Source organism: Nematostella vectensis, chromosome 11 (assembly GCF_932526225.1).
Source record: "Nematostella vectensis chromosome 11, jaNemVect1.1, whole genome shotgun sequence".
Lineage (NCBI taxonomy): Eukaryota > Metazoa > Cnidaria > Anthozoa > Actiniaria > Edwardsiidae > Nematostella > Nematostella vectensis.
The window spans coordinates 12,646,408-12,668,364 of NC_064044.1; the positions used below are offsets into that span (position 1 = coordinate 12,646,408).

A 21,957-nucleotide genomic window follows, 5' to 3' on the forward strand; every position below is an offset into this window, starting at 1 on the left:
TTTGAAAAATATCTGACGAGTCGCAATCGGGATAATAAGTAAAGCGGGATAGCAATTAATTCCGGGGAAAAACACAATTTAAAACAGCATACGTGTAGCCTCTGGCTCCCGAAATTTTTTCAAAACAATTTTTGAAACCATTTGCTACCCCTTTATTTCTTTTCAGGATACCTGTGTATGCGCATGCGCTCACAGTCGCTCTCTCTCTAGAGCTTCCTAAAATTGTTCCTTTTCCTGTGAAATATATTTCTCATTTTATCTAAAACTCCTACAAACTTCCCCATTCCTCCTAAAATGGAGGGCAAGGACATATTTAACACGCTGAGGAGGTTTGATGCTTACCCCAAAACCTTAGAGGACTTCAGAATAAAAACTTTTGGCGGCGCGGCCGGTAAGTTTAGTCACAACTTCGACTATAACACAGCAATTCGTGCTTTATCTGTTTGAAGGGCTCTGAATAAGGGCTCTAAATTTACCCTCAATACCTTAAACACGTATTTAGAGAGTAGGTTGTGCTGATTGGTCTATGAAATAGCTTAAGAAAGCGCGCCAAGCTTCGCTGTTTGCCCTGATATTGATGTTTGAATGAGCTATTCAGCCGGCTTTTTGCCCCTTCGACGTGGCACTTGAAGACGGCTTTATTGTCGCCAGCTAATATAAATACAAGTGATATATAGTGTGTAGTGTTATTCACAATGATTAGTTATAAGGTTTTGATCAGGGTTTTATGTCAGTATCTGGGTTCATTGATATCAATAACTTCAGTGGTGTATTTTTGTTTGTATTATTTTTATTGTTTTGTTGTCTTGTCTGTGTTTTTGCACCGCTTTTTGAAAATGTGAAATTTTTTTTGATATCACGATAGTATAAATATCTATCACAATGTATATTGTAGATAGGTAAGTTGCAATAATGTTTTTTTTAATGAACCTCATACAATGTTTATAATTATTTTAAAATAGTAATTACTGCAATACACCTGTGTATTTTTATTTTCTTTTTCCTTAGTGACATTCATCAGCGGATTTTTAATGTTCATCTTATTTGTATCTGAGCTAAACTACTATTTGACAACAGAGGTGAGGATGACTGCACAAGACGAGATTGATTGCAAAATACACCTTATTTATTTTTAACTGCTACTTTCAATATTTTGCATACACGCCAATAATTTCTTACAGTTAAGCCATTTTCTGGCTTTTGTCATTCAAGCTAAGGTAATTAAACTAAGTGCAATACAATACAATAGTTTTCTAACCAATGCCCCTTAAGTGCTTCCTGATTGGTCAGCAACTTAAGGGGTAGCTCCATTGAAAACCATTTCATGGCCGGACAATGAAAAATACTTTCGAATACTTTCGAATGATGTAAACAAGTAGTCAATTTGCTGTAGTTGTTAGAAATTTCAGGTGAGAATTAGCAGAGTTTGTAAGACCCAAACAAAGAATCATCCTTTGCAAACATGAAAAGAAATCGAGTTCATTTTGCAAATGTTCAAATTTTTTTTAAAGAAACTACTAGTGTTTTTTTTTTCTTGTAGTGACTACCAATTTTTACAAACTTTTAAAAAATAGACCACAATACATTTATCTTTTCTAACTTGTACTTTGCTAAGCTGCATTTTCACCTGTTTTCAGGTAAACCCAGAATTGTTTGTAGACACAACAAGAGCACAGAAGTTGAGAATTAATGTAGAAATTGTATTTCCAAAGTTACCCTGTGTATGTAAGTATGACATGTTATGTTATTCATCATAGTTGAACCTCTTTTAAGCAAAACCCAGAAGTTATTTTAATTAAAAAAATAGCAAAAAAAAAATGATATGAAATTTAGTGAAAAAATGACAATATTTGGGACTTTGTGTGGTGACTGCTTGAAAGGAGTTGCTTCAAATAGTAGCAGAGCTTGGTGCTGTAAATTACAAAACCAAAATTACCAAAATTATGGTGAAAATGATAATTATGAATGGTTATAATTATGGCAGTGATGATGATTATGATGTGTATATGGTGGTATTTATAATGGTGTTGATGATAATTATGTTGTTGGTTGTATAATCATAAAATTTTAATTCATTGTTCTTCACAAGACCTATCACAGTCTTTCAACTAAATTACAGGCAGAGACACAAACTGTAGCTATACTAACAGGATTACATTAAAGAAAAGATTTGTGTATGACATCTGAAGTCTCTTAGTCTGAAGACTGCAAGAAGGCCAATCCCCTGCCAGATCTTAAAGCATATTGATGGCGGTAGTATTTGTGGTGTTGATCATGATAACCCATCTCTATGCTAAACTCTGTGCATAATTTTTATTTTTTTTGTTTGGCTGTAAGTTGTTATGGCCTAAAGGGTAACCCTTGTATGATACTCCTTCACAGATCTTAGCATAGATGCCATGGATGTGTCAGGCGAACAACAGGTATGTAGGATGCTCTTTGGCAGCTTAATTAATCTCCTTATAGGAAGTTGATGGCTTTTTAACATGGAATCCTGTTTTCCCTGTCATTTTTGTTCCATATACCTGCCTTCCTGGTCGATGTTTCTCACAAACAGGGGTTTCATTAGGCCCAGCAGGCAGCGGAACTGCTAGCTATTTTCCACCTAAGCCTCCTACTTTTAAAAAAAGTTGATTTAAGTTTCATTTGAACTAATAAAATAAAATAACTTCCACCCCCTACCGGTACTTACATATCAATCTCCACTGCCTACACTGAAAGTTAAGTAAGCTCCCTCTTGCGTTTACAGTATCAACAGATCATAAACACAGGGAGTTATCAATTTTAAACTTTGCACAGAAAAGTTAAAGTTTATGTGATTGCTGTAGATTTTAAAGACAACAAAATGTATGGAGAGTGCGCACATTTAAAAATTGTATTAACATGCAATAATGTAGTAGCACATAAAAAGTAAACTAACATGAATGCTTTTCGAACAGGTTGAACTTCATCGTCAATTTTTAGGGTCGAAATATACATCTAACTTTTTTTTCCTTCCACAGACTTTTTTTTAACCTTCACAGAAGCTGTATCACCACATATTGAACTGATTTTGGCAATATCGTCAAAAAGCTTACGATCAATTTTGCATCATTCTAAAATAAGTGCAAAAAATGTTGTTTATTTTATATGTGCTACTACAAATACAAATACAATTTTTAAATGTGTGCACTCTCCATACATTTTGTATACATTGGGTCATCTTTGATAAAAATCTAGAGCAATCGCATAAACATTGACTGCTCTGTGCGAAGTTAAAAATTGATGATGATGATGATAGTTTGATAATAGTTTGTGATCTGTTGATTAGCGCGCAAGCGACCTTAATGAAACCATTGACAAATCACAAATCTGGCTCCGTTCCCATTCCTGGATGCTAGAATCTGGTTCCCATTAACCCAAATCTTACTAAAATCAAGACTAATCAGGTTCTCAATTTATCCCTTCAGCACCCTATTGATTAAGTGGGGGCATCAATTGGAAATGGTGGCGGAGCATATGATCAATTTTTGTCAAATTATGTTTGGCAACCAATGTGACAATCTAACATAATCGTTGGTTATCCACAGATTGATGTATCAAGTAATATTCTTAAAAGAAGAGTTGACCTGGATGGGAAAATCATTGATGAGAATGCAGAAAAAGGAGGTAACTTACGATAAAAGGCTTCAATTTTTTAGATTTTTATTCTTGGTGGAATTTAGTCCTTGATGAAGGGCTGCAGATAGACTGAAAATGACTTGCCTAACTGTATGCAATTGTGCGATTGTAGACCTTGGAGATAAAAGCCATGAAGCGAAAGAACTTTTAGATGTAAGTTCCTTTTAATACTTTTATCTGAAGATTTTAAGATGATTATAATTCTTTGTAAGACTTGTGCGTTCCTGTTTTTCAAATTCATTTTATCTCTTATTTCCACAGTTGGATCCTAATAGATGTGAAAGTTGCTATGGTGCTGAAACTCCTGACAAAAAGTGGGTAAAACCATGAATGTATAAAAATGAGCTGCACACCTGTCTTACGAACATAATTTGTGTATATCTTTCTGCCTGTCTTTTTGTATCCTGTTGATCTGTCTGATTGTCTACTGTCTATCTCTCTAATTGCTTGAATGTCTGCCATTTATTTGTCTACCACCCATTCTTTTTTATGTCTGTCCGTCTGATTGTCTAGTTCGTACCTCTGCATGTCGATTGTCTGCCAAAAATCCTCTCTCTCCAGCTGCCTGATTGTCAGCCATACTGTATGTGCCGTCTTACTGATTATGGGCCATTATGTGCTGTCTGTCTGATTGTCAGCCATAGTCTGTCTGTCAGCCATATGTGCCGTCTGTCCGATTGTCAGCTATATGTGCCGTCTTACTGATTATGGGCCATTATGTTCTGTCTGTCTGATTGTCAGCCATATGTGTCGTCTGTCTGATTGTCAGCCATATGTGCCGTCTTACTGATAATGGGCCATTATGAGCTGTCTGTCTGTTTGTCATTCATATAGTTGTGCCGTCTGTCAGATTGTCAGCCATATGTTGCATCTGTCTGATTGTCGGCCAAATGTGCCGTCTGTCTGATTGTCAGCCATATGTGTTGTTCATCTGATTGTCAGCCAAATGTGCCGTCTGTCTGATTGTCAGCTATATGAGCCGTCTCTCTGATTGTCAGCTATATGTGCCGTCTCTCTGATTGTCAGCCATATGTGCTGTCTGTCTGATTGTCGGCCAAATGTGCAGTCTGTCTGATTGTCAGCCATATTTGCCGTCTGTCTGATTGTCAGCTATATGTGCCATCTGTCTGATTGTCGGGCATATGTGCCGTCTGTCTGATTGTCAGCCAAATATGTTGTCTGTCTGATTGTCAGCTATATGTGCCGTCTGTGATTTTTCGGCCATATGTACTGTTTTGTCATATTTGTCGGTCATACAGTATGTGCTGTATGTCTGATTGCCTTCCATCTACAGGATCTGTCGTCTTTCTGATTGTCTGCCTTTATCCTTTCTCTCCACCTGTCCATGTGACTATTTCTAATTCGTCCTCTCTTCAGGTGCTGTAATACATGTGATGATGTCAGAGAGGCTTACAGAAGGAAGGGATGGGCTCTGTCTAATGTGGACGATGTGAAGCAGGTACTGTAGTATCGGCTTACAGTACCATGACCATTCAGAGGGTTTATATTTTAAGTTAATAATAATGATAATGATGGTGATGGTGATGGTGATGGTGATGGTGATGGTGATGGTGATGGTGATGGTGATGGTGATGGTGATGGTGATGGTGATGGTGATGGTGATGGTGATGGTGATGGTGATGGTGATGGTGATGGTGATGGTGATGGTGATGGTGATGGTGATGTTGATAGTGATAGTGATAATTAATACTAATAATAATAACAACAAAGCAATGATAATATATGATAAAAGTTCAACCATTCCTATCACAGTTACAGTTACAGAAAAGCTCTAGACAGGAACATTGACATACTGTAAAGCTGATATTTTAGCATAACAAAGTAACAAGAACGAGCTGTCTTTGTCCACTTAAAACAACGCCTGTTCAAGGTGTTAACTCCAGTAACAGTGCTAACAACAGTCACTCACATGTTCTTACAGTACCTGTTAAGATGAGGGTCTATCGTTGACAGGGATTAAAACATGTGAGGTGCATTTTGATCAGAATAATAAAAAAAAACAAAATGCTTAAATGATCTAATAAATGCCTGGGGCATTTATTCAATTTGATGGTCCGATGGGGGTGTTCAATAGAAAGGAAGCGTTTATTCGATATAACAAACCCAAGTGCAGTGGGATTCTAGTCTCAGTCAGGATCATGTTAAATTATAACCTGCGTACAAGCGTTTCTTGACATTTACCAAGTCTCACCCAGGAAAAGCCAAACTCAGGCTCTCACTCAGTATAAGCCTTTAGATAGGGCGCATTTATTAGATCATTTATGGTGCCCACTGTCATGTATGTTGTAAGGGCTCTATTCTTTAATAAATGGCTTTTAAAGATATATTGTATGTTGTATGCCACTTTAGTGCATGCGAGAGGGCTGGAAAGATAAACTTCAGGAGCAGAAAAATGAGGGGTGTGAGGTTACTGGATATTTGGAAGTCAATAAGGTATGTATTCTGAATCCATAACGTAAGCAGTCAATACCTATGGTACCATGCTTTCTTGTAAACTTTCCCATACCCCTCCAGAATTACAAAGCTGCCCTGTTGCCAAAACAAATGTGCATTTGCAAAAGATCATGGTGTATCTATTGTGCAGATGAACTAACTAAGACAGGCACGTAAACAGGGGGACACAGGGTGCGGCGCATTGGTGGCCAGAAAGTGGGGCATTATTTAAGAAATCTTCAAATACTATGAATTTTCCACATGATAACTATAACTGCGCACCCCTCTCCCCCCTCGGCGCCAATCCTGGGAATGCATCTGTAGGGGACGTCTGACCTTGTTACAGGCCACTGAAGACTGTGACAGTACAAGAAATACTGGTGGGGGGGGTACTATACATGGACCTTGAGAAAACTGAGGGCACAACCACGGTCCTTTGGTTGTCTCTTTATACATATTATGTAATTTTAGAAAAAAAAACACTTTTGGGGCTCCCAGACTCCATTAGGGCATTATGGCACTGCCATGATAGGAGTTTCACGGCAAAGACAGTGGGGAGGGGGGGGGGGGGGGGGCTGTTCAACCACCCTGCTTAGAGCTGGGTCCCCAATAATAATAAGTGGTGTTGATACCACCGTATGCTCGGGCAGTACATATGCAACAAAAATGCGCTTTGAGAAAAAAATTATTTGCTCTCTCTCAAGGTGGCTGGAAATTTCCATTTTGCTCCTGGAAAGAGCTTCCAGCAGCACCATGTACATGGTGAGTAATGACATATCTGTTTTTGTCTCTCTTAAATTATTTTATCAGTGATTTTGGCCACTTCCAAAGCATAAAACACAGCTCGATATTACATGTTTCAACCAATAAACTGAGATAAAAGCATAAACTATAAAAATTTAACCATGTTACGGTGGAACCTTGCTATAATAATATTGCATGAAAAGACTTTTTTTTTATTGGCAGGAACAGAAATCAAAATTGTTGTTGGAGAATATTGTTATAATGATGTTCCACTGCTGTTGTTTACTGATAAAATTAATCAAATAAACTAAGTATAAATATAACTTTTGACTAATAAACTTTACTTTAGAGTTATTTTTGAAGGTTTAGAATTTGTTATTTTTGATAAGATTTGCATACGGTTCATACTGTTAAAAGACAAAGGCTTAAACAGACATGGCTGAGCACACTACAGACAGCAATAGGCGATATGGTTAAAAGACAAAGGCTTAAACAGACATGGCTAAGCACGCCGCAGAAAGCAATAGGCGATATGGTTAAAAGACAAAGGCTTAAACAGACATGGCCGAGCACGCCGCAGACAACAATAGGCGATATGTTACAAGGATCTGAATCTTGACCTAAGGCAACCTGTGGATTGTAAATCAATCTCATTGCATTTTCAATTTAATTTCTTTGTGACTTTGAAATAAAATTGAATTGTCATCAGGAGAAATTCATAAAATTATATAATATACAATCAAAATACAAAATATCTTTGATCTAAACTTTCAACAGTCTTAATTGTTTAAACTAGGGTATTGTTCTATTCTACTAAAATTTTGACTATGCATCACTAAATAATCAAATAATATGGTCACAAATAAATTTAAACTTTTAACCACCTAAGTTATTAGGGTTAATTCATCAAATTAAGGGGTTTTTTTTGCTACTAAAATTTGAACTGTGAATCACTCAAAACTCCTGATAGTTCACACCAAACAAGTTGACCTTGGTTTGATGTTCTACAGTCTACTGTAAATCAATTTACCTCTTGTTTTCCCTCATCCTCTAAAACTTACGATTACACCCTATTTGGGAGCACGGATGGCCTAGTGTGGTAGCGGGTCGGCCTCTCACCGATGTGGCCCAGGTTTGAATCCTGGCTCAAACTGGGGATTATTTCCGGGTTCCAGCCTTGATTCGAATTTGTGTCACAAGTGAGTTGAAGTTATTCTCCCGTGTTTCCAGTCTTCTCGGATAAGGACACTAAACCGGAGGTCCCCTCTCTTCAAGCTGCACTACACTAACCTGAACCGAAGGGACGTAAAAGAACCACGGGGGACGCAATAAACCCTCTAGAAGTGACCACCCCCAGTGACAGTGCTTACTAACCAAGGGCTATATGTTAGAAAACTGTATATTTGGTTAAAATTGCTCCCCTTGATAAACAAAGATTAAACTAAAACTGAAGCTGAAATAGTATATGTAGCTTCAAAATTGATTCCTTATCTTCTTCGCCATACACAGCAGTAACACTTCACAAGATTACAAAAGTAAATACAGTACTTTAATAACTGCATTTTTTTCATTTAACTGCACTTAAGTGTGTTTGTAATGTAAGGCACTACAAGATTAGTAGTACACTTTGATAACTGCACGTAAGTGTGTTAGTAACGTAAGGTACTACAAGCTTTGTAGAATACTATTGTGTGTTTGTAATGTATGGCACTACAAAATTAGTAGTACACTTTGATAACTGCACGTAAGTGTGTTTGTAATGTAAGGCACTAATCACTTCCTTGCTCACTGCAGTGGCTATCCTCAAGCTAAAATCAGGGGGCAATGTAATAACCATGAATAGTAAGTATCAGGCTAGCAGGTACAAGGGGTGTTGGGACTGATAGTATACTGTGTGAAAAAAAAAAGAGATAGTGTTAGACAGTAATCCTATCCATATGCATGCATGTACATGACATGCAAAACACTTTAGATACATGGTTTGTGTCAGTAATACAAATACAATACAAACATTTAATGTCACACTTGGTTCAAATATGGGCATATTAATTTTCTGAGTACAACCTAATTTTAAATACTTAAAAGAGGCTTTAAAAGATTAAAGCAATTAAATAAAGAAAGAATAAAGCAAAGTTTGATTTAATCCTTAACTCAGCACTTCTTCAACTTCCTAACATCTAGTATGCAGCTTTGAGTTCACCTTCCAGGATTCAGTTGTGTTTATTTTGTTAGGGTCATACTAGAATTTAGTTTCAGAATGACCCCAGACATCAAACTAAACAGCTTAACTTTTTAACTTAAAGAAACTCCACATTTTAATAACCCTCATATATCTAAAAATAAATGAAAATTGAAAACCCATCAAAATTAAATAAAAATGAATAGATAAATTAAATTAAAAATAAAATAGGTAAGCCTAAATCATAAGTCCTACAAATCTAAATATTCATTACATACAGACTCATTGCGGAACGTAGATTGTGCTCAATGTTTTGAGAGGTTTTACAATTATATCATGTATCATTTACATCTTAATTTACTCTCATTGTAGTGCATGACCTTCAACCATTTGGATCAACCCAGGTAATGGTTTTAAGTTACAGTACCTCGTCCACATCTTTAATGTTATGATATTTTGTCTGTCTTTTATGAAACTCGTATGAAAAATTTCTTGTCTCATCTTGACATTAAGGTAATGTCGGCATAGGCACCAACAGATCACATGACTTTTGGGTGGCAACTCAAAACTCGCACATGATTTTAGCTACTGTAACAACAACAAAATCACAAAACCCAACTTATAAGCGCTTATACATATAAGCCTGAAAGTCTGTTTGTGAGAAATGGTTTATTTTCATTACTCTTTTCACTACTCAAAAAATTGCGTGATCATTTAGTTCAAGTCGACTATTTGGCCAGTTAAATCAATCATTTGTTGAGGATTTTTTCCACCCTTCTCATTGGTGTTTGCTCAGTGATTTCTGTGTAGGCCTTAAATATTGTATTGTTTCGATGTCGAGCTCATATACTGTATTTGCAGTCTGAAAATGAAGTGGCCACCTAACCTTTAATACAAACCACCACGTTTTATTTTTTAGTTTAACCTGACACACAATATCAAGCACCTTTCGTTTGGTCACGACTACCCTGGAAAGACCTACCCCTTGGATAACACCTTTGTACCAGCTATGGAAGGTTAGTACCGCACATGCTATCTACCTACAGGGAAAGGGGGGGGGGGCTTTGAAGCAACGCATTTGAACCAGCAATGGAGAAAACCTGAATCAAAGTTGTCATCCATGTAGGAAGGGGAGCTATCCTCTACTGCTGGTGTGTCAAATTCCATCCACTTGATACAAGATATTGACACCAAAAACATGTATTTCTCTGAAAGATCTATCACCGTTAACGAAACACTTTTCCTACACAAACATAAACTTAAAGATTGCCTTTTTCAAGACTCTCACAAATTTGAACCCAACACAATTATTATTTTGTAGAAAGGCTAGCTACAATGGATTATACAATGATTTTTTTTTAGCCGGAAGCATGTATCAGTACTTTGTGAAGATTGTGCCTACGACTTATCGTAAGCTAAGTGGCGAGGTAAGGGTCTTCTGAAATCGTCCACTGCAAACCATGTCCTTATTGTTCATCATGCTTTTCTTTCCCATTTGATAGATTCTTCACACTCATCAGTTCTCTGTCACCAAGCACAAGCGAGTGATTCGTCAGATGTCAGGAGAACATGGGTTACCAGGTATAATATTATATTACTGCAAGGGCAGATACAGCGGGGTGGATTACTTTGTTTGAAGAAAATAGCTTGAGTTTTCTGACGCGACAAATCCAATTCAGCGTGTACAGGGGCTCACAAGTAGGGGCGATCATCTAGGTCCGGTTGCACAAAGCCTGGATAAGTCTTATCCACCGGTTAAATCCTAATCCTGCGGATAAAAGTTATCCGAGTGGCGTGATTCGGTTGCACAAAGCCCGAATAAAAGTTATCCGGCGGGAAAAACAGCGCGCGCTTTGCATATTTACCATGGAAGCGGGAAGCCATTTAGTGGTAAATGATGGCTATTCAGCGGATAGTTATCCAGCCTTCTATCCACGCTTTGTGCAACGCTATTTTATCCGCCGGATAACTATTCGCTGGATAGGGATTTTATCTGGCGGTTAGCGCCTATCCGGCGGATAACTTATCCAGGCTTTGTGCAACTGGCCCCTGTATATAAGTGTCACGACGTTTCCTAGGATCGCGCGCGCACGAACGGGCCAATCAGCTACGTTGACGTTGGTCGCGCGTGGGAGTGACGTGAGGCTGCACGCGCAAATTGCAGTTAGGAAGAATATTTTTTATCTTGTGGGGAGTTTGACACCCTTCCTATGATGCACTTTGTCAAAGCATATTATCAACCGCCGCGCGTCGTGATGGCGCGCAGATGATCTTAGTAATGAAGGCGGTAAGAGCAAGATGGAATAGCTCCGAGGCATTCCGAGGGAGAAACTATCTTGATTATCACCGAATGCCTCGACAATGAAAATTCAAGATTTAAATTTAAAAACAGATGTTTTCTTTGCCTTTCAAATCGACGGCCTTCTCCCACGGGCCTTCATTAATCAATCCCGGACGATTTACCCTTTATACTGTATTTTCATTTTTCTTGGTTAAGATTGCACTGATGGTCACCTAAAATTTGTTTCCTACAATTTTCCTTTTAAACCCTCTATATTCCAAGAGCAGAATTTGAGATAATTTGTACTTTCCGTCATTTCAATTTGGGTCTCCCGAACCATATGACAGCTACTTGTTTAAATAAAAATGGATAGTTAATGAAGAAATAACTAATTTGACAGACCACACCACAACAGCGAAACGTAACGCAAGACACCATAGACAAAACAAACAACACTAACGTCCGAAATTATAATTAAAAAGAATAATAATAATATTAATGAGTAAAATAATTTGAGAAAAAAAATATTAATAATAAATTAAAGTGTTTGAAGTTTTTTACGTATTCTAGAAGACCCCCACCCTAGGCTCCTCTGTAGGAAGGTCAATAGGATAATAACTTACCCCTGGTGGCATTTGTTGAAAGCATACTTTATGATCTGGGTTTAATAGCTGTTCTAAAAGTCTGCTGATGTTACTTAGTTGATTTTTATTTGGAATGTCTGGTTGTTTGCGACTGTGCAGTCTAGGATCAGAGGAGCGCTGGGCCTGTTTAGATGGCGGTGAACGCCCAGCTTGTGTAGCTGCACGATTAGCATGTGATGATAGTTGCTTGCTCTGATACCTGTCCTTAGTGATGCCTAGGGCCCTCCGTATCCGTCCTTGATGTTATCTGCCAGCACTCTGATACCCTGCTCCTTGTTCAGATGTTTGACGTCCCTGTAAAGCCTCTCCTTTCTTAGGATCCCGTTGTCTACCAGAATGACTTGCTTCTCCGCACTCAGATTTTCCCCAACCTCGGCGTTGATGTAAAATACAGCTTCATCGAGGCTGTCGCGCCGTGGGGTGATGCTGCACATAATGATGCTTTTCCCGGGAAACGCACTCATAGGTGTATGCACCATTTGTTGCTGTTTCTTCGCCACTATGTTCGCAGGTTGGGATTCCACGTCATTTACGCCAGTGTTGATGATCACTCCATGGCGAACTCTGAACGTTGGATTTTTCAGTATTTCTATGGCACGTTCAGTGGTGTTGCAAGGAATGATACTGCAGATGTGCTTGTTGGTACCGTGCACTTGGCATAGTTCATCCCTATTGATATATCTTCTATTTGAGTCGCACATGAAGACAAAATCATACTCCTTTGGTTCTTGTTATTGTTGTACTTGTGTTGAAGCATTAGGGTTTTGTTGGTGGTGTTCTTGTTTCGGAGCGGCTCTTTGTATTGGCTGTTGGCGTTGGTTCTGTACCGTCTCATGTTCTTTTTCTAATACCGCGAGCCGGTTCTCTAGTTCAGCTTTGCTGATTTCCAAGCTTTTTGATTGCCCGTGAAGCGCGAGCAGACAGTTTTAAAAATAAAATACACCTACAATAACCTCATTTTCTAGCCAAAGTTGGCAAAATTTTCCTCGACCTCAAGGCTTAGTTGTAGTCTAATTTTTCTGGCAAATCCTCATCAAATCTGTGCTTGATGTTATTTTAGTCAGTCAAAAAGTAAGACAACCGGTTCGTGCAACCCCAGTAAAACAAGAAGGACAGCAAGATGACGTGATCAATTTTCAGAGACCAGTTGATTCAAGTAGTCCATATTCGAGGCCAAAATTCGCCCCTTTGGAGTGAGGTTGTTTAGAGGTAGACCCCGATAAAAAAGTTTACTAAAGGCCTGATGGATCGAACTAGCTAAAGTATTAGGGTAGAGAGTCCTTAGAATACGAAATATTTGTCTTACAAAAATGTAAACAAACAAGACGGCGTGGCAATGTTTCGGAGTCTTAGTTTGCATCTCAAAACTCACAACACAAATCTACTCAGCATTATTACATAACGTATGAAAAAACACACACATGAGCTAGCTTGACTTCAACTTTAATACCTTAGGTTTCATTTTACTTGTTTTACACATTTAATAAGGATAATTTGACATTTATTCGATGCATTTTGACGGATTTTTTCCGCGAATTTTGCACGGTTTTGGCTGCTTACTTAGAAAATCACGCGCAAGTGCTCAAGGACAGGGTGTCAAACCCCCCCTATTTTTTATCCATCATCCGTCGGCTTTGTTTGTTTACCAAAAGAGTTGCAAGCTAGAATTCAAAGTCGTAGGTAATGTTTGATTCACATTAAAGAAGAGAGCAACAAAAGTCAAAGTACCGAACAAAGAACATAGCTTTTTGTCTGAGACTGCGCGTGCAGTTGAGTCAGCCAAAACGTCAACAAAAAGGTCGAATCTGATTGGCTCATCCGCGCGTCCAAAGTAGCCTGATCCTAGGAAACGCCGTGACACCTATATAATACCAGAATGTGGGGAAGTTGATTGCCCCTACTTATGAGCCCCTGGCGTGTAGTATTGTAAGATCTTTGTAGTGACCTACCAAGAACCACTTGAACAGCTATAAGCTGTCTATCCGGCCATTATCCACCCCACCCCCCATTTCGAAATCCTTGATCCGCCCCTGCACTGAAGTCACAGAGGGTGTGTGTGGATACTCGCTGACTATGAACATGAACAGGGGATGACTGGTGGCAAGACAGACTTTTTTATTCCCCCCCCCCCATCCCCATGATTACATCACTTTCCATACGTTGTCTACCAGAATGAATTGCTTCTCCGCACTCAGATTTTCCCCAACCTCGGCGTTGATGTAAAATACAGCTTCATCGAGGCTGTCGCGCCGTGGGGTGATGCTGCACATAATGATGCTTTTCCCCGGAAACGCACTCATAGGTGTATGCACCATTTGTTGCTGTTTCTTCGCCACTATGTTCGCAGGTTGGGATTCCACGTCATTTACGCCAGTGTTGATGATCACTCCATGGCGAACTCTGAACGTTGGATTTTTCAGTATTTCTATGGCACGTTCAGTGGTGTTGCAAGGAATGATACTGCAGATGTGCTTGTTGGTACCGTGCACTTGGCATAGTTCATCCCTATTGATATATCTTCTATTTGAGTCGCACATGAAGACAAAATCATACTCCTTTGGTTCTTGTTATTGTTGTACTTGTGTTGAAGCATTAGGGTTTTGTTGGTGGTGTTCTTGTTTCGGAGCGGCTCTTTGTATTGGCTGTTGGCGTTGGTTCTGTACCGTCTCATGTTCTTTTTCTAATACCGCGAGCCGGTTCTCTAGTTCAGCTTTGCTGATTTCCAAGCTTTTTGATTGCCCGTGAAGCGCGAGCAGACAGTTTTAAAAATAAAATACACCTACAATAACCTCATTTTCTAGCCAAAGTTGGCAAAATTTTCCTCGACCTCAAGGCTTAGTTGTAGTCTAATTTTTCTGGCAAATCCTCATCAAATCTGTGCTTGATGTTATTTTAGTCAGTCAAAAAGTAAGACAACCGGTTCGTGCAACCCCAGTAAAACAAGAAGGACAGCAAGATGACGTGATCAATTTTCAGAGACCAGTTGATTCAAGTAGTCCATATTCGAGGCCAAAATTCGCCCCTTTGGAGTGAGGTTGTTTAGAGGTAGACCCCGATAAAAAAGTTTACTAAAGGCCTGATGGATCGAACTAGCTAAAGTATTAGGGTAGAGAGTCCTTAGAATACGAAATATTTGTCTTACAAAAATGTAAACAAACAAGACGGCGTGGCAATGTTTCGGAGTCTTAGTTTGCATCTCAAAACTCACAACACAAATCTACTCAGCATTATTACATAACGTATGAAAAAACACACACATGAGCTAGCTTGACTTCAACTTTAATACCTTAGGTTTCATTTTACTTGTTTTACACATTTAATAAGGATAATTTGACATTTATTCGATGCATTTTGACGGATTTTTTCCGCGAATTTTGCACGGTTTTGGCTGCTTACTTAGAAAATCACGCGCAAGTGCTCATGGACAGGGTGTCAAACCCCCCCTATTTTTTATCCATCATCCGTCGGCTTTGTTTGTTTACCAAAAGAGTTGCAAGCTAGAATTCAAAGTCGTAGGTAATGTTTGATTCACATTAAAGAAGAGAGCAACAAAAGTCAAAGTACCGAACAAAGAACATAGCTTTTTGTCTGAGACTGCGCGTGCAGTTGAGTCAGCCAAAACGTCAACAAAAAGGTCGAATCTGATTGGCTCATCCGCGCGTCCAAAGTAGCCTGATCCTAGGAAACGCCGTGACACCTATATAATACCAGAATGTGGGGAAGTTGATTGCCCCTACTTATGAGCCCCTGGCGTGTAGTATTGTAAGATCTTTGTAGTGACCTACCAAGAACCACTTGAACAGCTATAAGCTGTCTATCCGGCCATTATCCACCCCACCCCCCATTTCGAAATCCTTGATCCGCCCCTGCACTGAAGTCACAGAGGGTGTGTGTGGATACTCGCTGACTATGAACATGAACAGGGGATGACTGGTGGCAAGACAGACTTTTTTATTCCCCCCCCCCCCCATCCCCATGATTACATCACTTTCCATACGCATACATGTAAGAGCGAGTATATATACAACCTCCACATCTATACAAGGGTTATAGCCAGGATTTTGTATAGAAAGGGACCCAAAATGCGATCTTTGGGATGCAACATATTTGCCTGTATTTTAAATAATGTCCCATACATTTACTGTATTTTTGGCTTCTAGAAGAAGGCCCCTGGTGCACCTTGGCCCTCTCACTAGTTACTAGAACAAGGCCCCTGGTGCACCTTGGCCCTCTCGCTAGCTACTAGAAGAAGGCCCCTGGTGCACCTTGGCCCTCTGGCTAGCTACTAGAAGAAGGCCCCTGGTGCACCTTGGCCCTCTCGCTAGCTACTAGAAGAAGGCCCCTGGTGCACGTTGACCCTCTCACTAGCTACTAGAAGAAGGCCCCTGGTGCACCTTGGCCCTCTCGCTAGCTACTAGAAGAAGGCCCCTGGTGCACCTTGGCCCTCTCGCTAGCTACTAGAAGAAGGCCCCTGTTGCACCTTTGCCCTCTCGCTAGCTACTAGAAGAAGGCCCCTGGTGCACCTTGGCCCTCTCACTAGCTACTAGAAGAAGGCCCCTGGTGCACCTTGGCCCTCTCGCTAGCTACTAGAAGAAGGCCCCTGGTGCACCTTGGCCCTCTCGCTAGCTACTAGAAGGCCCCTGGTGCACCTTGGCCCTCTCTCTAGCTACTAGAAGAAGGCCCCTGGTACACCTTGGCCCTCTCGCTAGCTGCTAGAAAAAGGCCCCTGGTGCACCTTGGCCCTCTCGCTAGCTACTAGAAGAAGGCCCCTGGTGCACCTTGGCCCTCTCGCTAGCTACTAGAAGAAGGCCCCTGGTGCACCTTGGCCCTCTCTCTAGCTACTAGAAGAAGGCCCCTGGTGCACCTTGGCCCTCTCTCTAGCTACTAGAAGAAGGCCCCTGGTGCACCTTGGCCCTCTCGCTAGCTACTAGAAGAAGGCCCCTGGTGCACCTTGGCCCTCTCGCTAGCTGCTAGAAAAAGGCCCCTGGTGCACCTTGGCCCTCTCGCTAGCTACTAGAAGAAGGCCCCTGGTGCACCTTGGCCCTCTCGCTAGCTACTAGAAGAAGGCCCCTGGTGCACCTTGGCCCTCTCGCTAGCTACTAGAAGAAGGCCCCTGGTGCACCTTGGCCCTCTCGCTAGCTACTAGAAGAAGGCCCCTGGTGCACCTTGGCCCTCTCGCTAGCTACTAGAAGAAGGCCCCTGGTGCACCTTGGCCCTCTCGCTAGCTACTAGAAGAAGGCCCCTGGTGCACCTTGGCCCTCTCTCTAGCTACTAGAAGAAGGCCCCTGGTGCACTTTGGCCCTCTCTCTAGCTACAAGAAGGCCCCTGGTGCACCTTGGCCCTTTCGCTAGCTACTAGAAGAAGGCCCCTGGTGCACCTTGGCCCTCTCGCTAGCTACTAGAAGAAGGCCCCTGGTGCACCTTGGCCCTCTCGCTAACTACTAGAAGAAGGCCCCTGGTGCACCTTGGCCCTCTCTCTAGCTACTAGAAGAAGGCCCCTGGTGCACCTTGGCCCTCTCGCTAGCTACTAGAAGAAGGCCCCTGGTGCACCTTGGCCCTCTCGCTAGCTACTAGAAGAAGGCCCTTGGTGCACCTTGGCCCTCTCGCTAGCTACTAGAAGAAGGCCCCTGGTGCACCTTGGCCCTCTCGCTAGCTACTAGAAGAAGGCCCCTGGTGCACCTTGGCCCTCTCTCTAGCTACTAGAAGGCCCCTGGTGCACCTTGGCTCTCTCGCTAGCTACTAGAAGAAGGCCCCTGGTGCACCTTGGCCCTCTCGCTAGCTACTAGAAGAAGACCCTGGTGCACGTTGACCCTCTCTCGCTAGCTACTAGAAGAAGGCCCCTGGTGCACCTTGGCCCTTTCGCTAGCTACTAGAAGAAGGCCCCTGGTGCACCTTGGCCCTCTCGCTAGCTACTAGAAGAAGGCCCCTGGTGCACCTTGGCCCTCTCGCTAACTACTAGAAGAAGGCCCCTGGTGCACCTTGGCCCTCTCTCTAGCTACTAGAAGAAGGCCCCTGGTGCACCTTGGCCCTCTCGCTAGCTACTAGAAGAAGGCCCCTGGTGCACCTTGGCCCTCTCGCTAGCTACTAGAAGAAGGCCCTTGGTGCACCTTGGCCCTCTCGCTAGCTACTAGAAGAAGGCCCCTGGTGCACCTTGGCCCTCTCGCTAGCTACTAGAAGAAGGCCCCTGGTGCACCTTGGCCCTCTCTCTAGCTACTAGAAGGCCCCTGGTGCACCTTGGCTCTCTCGCTAGCTACTAGAAGAAGGCCCCTGGTGCACCTTGGCCCTCTCGCTAGCTACTAGAAGAAGACCCTGGTGCACGTTGACCCTCTCTCGCTAGCTACTAGAAGAAGGCCCCTGGTGCACCTTGGCCCTCTCGCTAGCTACTAGAAGAAGGCCCCTGGTGCACCTTGGCCCTCTCGCTAGCTACTAGAAGAAGGCCCCTGGTGCACCTTGGCCCTCTCGCTAGCTACTAGAAGAAGGCCCCTGGTGCACCTTGGCCCTCTCGCTAGCTACTAGAAGAAGGCCCCTGGTGCGCCTTGGCCCTCTCGCTAGCTACTAGAAGAAGGCCCCTGGTGCACCTTGGCCCTCTCGCTAGCTACTAGAAGAAGGCCCCTGGTGCACCTTGGCCCTCTCGCTAGCTACTAGAAGAAGGCCCCTTGTGCACCTTGGCCCTCTCGCTAGCTACTAGAAGAAGGCCCCTGGTGCACCTTGGCCCTCTCGCTAGCTACTAGAAGAAGGCCCCTGGTGCACCTTGGCTCTCTCGTTAGCTACTAGAAGAAGGCCCCTTGTGCACCTTGGCCCTCTCGCTAGCTACTAGAAGAAGGCCCCTGGTGCACCTTGGCCCTCTCGCTAGCTACTAGAAGAAGGCCCCTGGTGCACCTTGGCCCTCTCGCTAGCTACTAGAAGAAGGCCCCTTGTGCACCTTGGCCCTCTCGCTAGATACTAGAAGAAGGCCCCTGGTGCACCTTGGCCCTCTCGCTAGCTTTTCCCCTGCATATAATTACTTCATGTTTGGATTTGTCACTATATTTGTAATAGTTATGTAATAGTGGTTATGTTATAGGTTATAGTTTAAGATCTCTAATCTCTGTTCTCTTGATACTGTAGGTGTGTTTGTACTCTACGAGTTCTCTCCTATGATGGTTCAGTATACGGAAAGTAGAAGGTGAGACAAGCATAAGATTCAGAAGTAGGGGGTGGATAGATTAAAGCACGTTCTTACGAGTGGGCTTATTATTTCCGATGCTTTTTGGGGTGTTTGATACCTGAGTATACAGAAAGTAGAAGGTACGTTTGGAGACAAGCATGTAATTGTTAGTTTCTAGTTCAAGTTCAAGTTTATTTGCCACATATTTACAATAAGTACATTGAAGAAGGGCAATCACGCCGCCATTTTATGCTCCCGCTCGATGCCGAGTCACACAAAGAATCCATTTTTATCGGCTAATTCAAGCAAGTAACTTATAGGCTTTTAGTCAAATATCATTGATAAAGTATTAGTCTTCAATCGTGGATGGTTATTTTGAATTTAACTTGCAAATAAACCGTTTAATTTTCAATTATAAACAATAACAAAGGAGAAGGTGACCGACATTATTTAGTATATCATAATCAGACAAATACATGGCGTGTTTCTGCCTCAATCTAGTTCCAAGGTGTAAGGCTTTGTAACATTTTCAGGTCTTTCATGCATTTCCTCACGGGTGTATGTGCTATTGTTGGCGGTATATTTACAGGTAAGCTTGCATTGCCTTTGCACTCATTTGACAAATGCTATTTTTGTGATTTGGTGCCTTCAACTCAGACTATATTTGAAATACTTGTATAGTACGCAATATATACTGACCTTTTCCACGCACCCACTGACCTTTTTGACACGACCACTGACCCTTTCATGTGCCAACTAAATATTTTCTTGATGCTATTCACGTGGTCACTGATCCTCCTCGATTGTCAAATTGCCCTGTTCACCTGTTAACTTATTCACGTATTTGCTGAACCTGTTCACGTGCCTTCCAACCCTGTTCACATGTCCTCTGACCCTGTTCACGTGCCCTCTGGCCCAGTCCATGTGTGCTTTGACCCTGTTCACGTGCCGGTGACCCTGTTTACATGCCGGTGACCCTGTTCACTTGCTCTCTGACCCTGTTCATGTGTCCTCTGGCCCAGTCCATGTGTGCCTTGTCCCTGTTCACGTGCCGGTGACCCTGTTCATGTGCTCTCTGACCCTGTTCACGTGCCCTCTGACCCTGTTCACTTGCCCCTGACCCTTTTCACGTGTTTAATTACCCTACCCACATGATCGTGTGTTCAATGCCCCTGTTCAGGTGTCTCCTGATCTAGTCCACTGAACCTTGGCCCTGTTCACATGCCCTCTGACCCTGCTCACGTGCCCTCTGACCCTGTTCACGTGCCCTCTGACCCTGCTCACGTGCCCTCTGACCCTGCTCACGTGCCCTCTGACCCTGCTCACATGCCCTCTGACCCTGCTCACGTGCCCTCTGACCCTGTTCACGTGCCCTATGACTCCGTTCACATGCCCTCTGACCCTGCTCACGTGCCCTCTGACCCTGTTCATGTGCCCTCTGACCCCGTTCACGTGCCCTCTGACCCTGTTCACGTGCTCTCTGACCCTGTTCACGAGCCCCCTAACTCTTTCCACGTGTTTAATTACCCTACCCACGTGTTCACTGACCATGTTCGCGTGCCCTCTGACCCTGCTCACGTGCCCTCTGACCCTGTTCACGTGCCCTCTGACCCCATTCACGTGTCCTCTGACCCAGTTCACTTGCCCTCTGCCGCCATTTACGTGCCCTCTGACCCTGCTCACGTGCCCTCTGACCATGCTCACGTGCCCTCTGCCCCCATTTACGTGGCGTCTTACCCTGTTTACGTTGCAACTGACCCTGTTTTCTTGGTTTCAGTTGCTGGTCTTGTAGACTCAATGATCTACCATTCATCCCGCGCACTGCAGAAGAAAATCGACCTAGGGAAAGCGGGTTGACGTATCGCACTGCGCAAGTTAAATATAAATGCGACAGAAAGACACTTCTACAAAGAGCTGAGAGGGACAGCATTTGGCATGATAGGGGACTCGTCAGGATAAACCCGTGCACGAATACATTCCCACTATTTGGCATCACAACCCTTGTGTGTATTTGTCTGAGTGTGGCGAAGCCATATGTCTGACTTATCGTCCAGGCATCATTTTAAAGCCGCATTGTCACCAGTTTACTTCCGGTCGATTACATAACAATATCCGATGATTTTTAACGGAAAACGCGAAAAATATTTCAAAATATTGAAAGCAGTGTGTATATTGCAAGTTTCTTCGAGGATGTGATTGATAATTTAGAGCGGATGGCATGTTAAATATCTCGGATTCTAATAGATTCTTTTGTCTTTTAACGGTTGAGGTTTCCGTCGGACCTCCGGAAGTGAACTGGTGACAATGCGGCTTTAAGTGACGTCGCAAATACTTGCTTACATGGCTAAGTCTGGCGGGTTATCGTATAGGTCAATACCGTTGTCACCGTTGATGTCATATTTGTTCGACTGTACTTGTAACGTCTTTGAAGTTGTTCGCTTTAGACAGCTATAACTTTAATGCATTCCAGAATCGTGCTTTGTGGCCCTTGAAGATACAGTGGTTTGTTTCTACATTTCCCGTATTTTATGAACGTTTCAAGGTGTAAATTTGTAGACGTAAGCTCCCTTTCATTTCTTCTTAAAGTTTCCGCCCCAATGGGGACCACCGCATCACCAAGGGCCTCTCTTCCCCTATAAGCGGCCAATATACAGTAGTTAGGAGTTTTGTGTTGTTGAGTCTTCTGTTCTCTCTTCCAAGGGACCTAGCTGAGCCCTTTATTCACTCGATGTATATTTTAAGTACTAATACCTCTCACAACTTTTCACATAGAATAAAATTAATATCAGATTTTTATACCGTGTGTGTTGTTTTGCCTGATTTCGTAACAAAACTTATACCGCATCCAC

At 42.3% G+C, this 21,957-nt stretch overlaps 1 protein-coding gene across 2 annotated transcripts; it reads left to right on the forward strand.

Annotated features, from left to right (window-relative positions):
* Positions 1-176: 176 nt before the first annotated feature.
* Positions 177-20,988, forward strand: LOC5514763 (endoplasmic reticulum-Golgi intermediate compartment protein 3). Of its 2 annotated transcripts, XM_001634848.3 has the most exons (17): positions 177-391; positions 1,009-1,079; positions 1,638-1,725; positions 2,383-2,423; positions 3,570-3,648; positions 3,773-3,813; positions 3,922-3,974; positions 5,038-5,119; positions 6,031-6,114; positions 6,819-6,876; positions 9,410-9,441; positions 9,957-10,053; positions 10,400-10,464; positions 10,540-10,618; positions 19,069-19,126; positions 19,642-19,697; positions 20,886-20,988. In XM_001634848.3, the coding sequence occupies exons 1-17, from the start codon at positions 295-297 to the stop codon at positions 20,963-20,965; spliced, it is 1,161 nt and encodes a 386-aa protein (XP_001634898.1). In that variant the 5' UTR covers positions 177-294; the 3' UTR covers positions 20,966-20,988. The 2 variants fall into 2 exon arrangements, with proteins under 2 accessions (XP_001634898.1, XP_048590649.1); XM_048734692.1 differs by lacking the exons at positions 19,069-19,126; positions 19,642-19,697; positions 20,886-20,988 and adding an exon at positions 8,653-8,700 and having other exon boundaries at positions 10,540-10,689.
* The last annotated feature ends 969 nt before the right edge of the window (positions 20,989-21,957 follow it).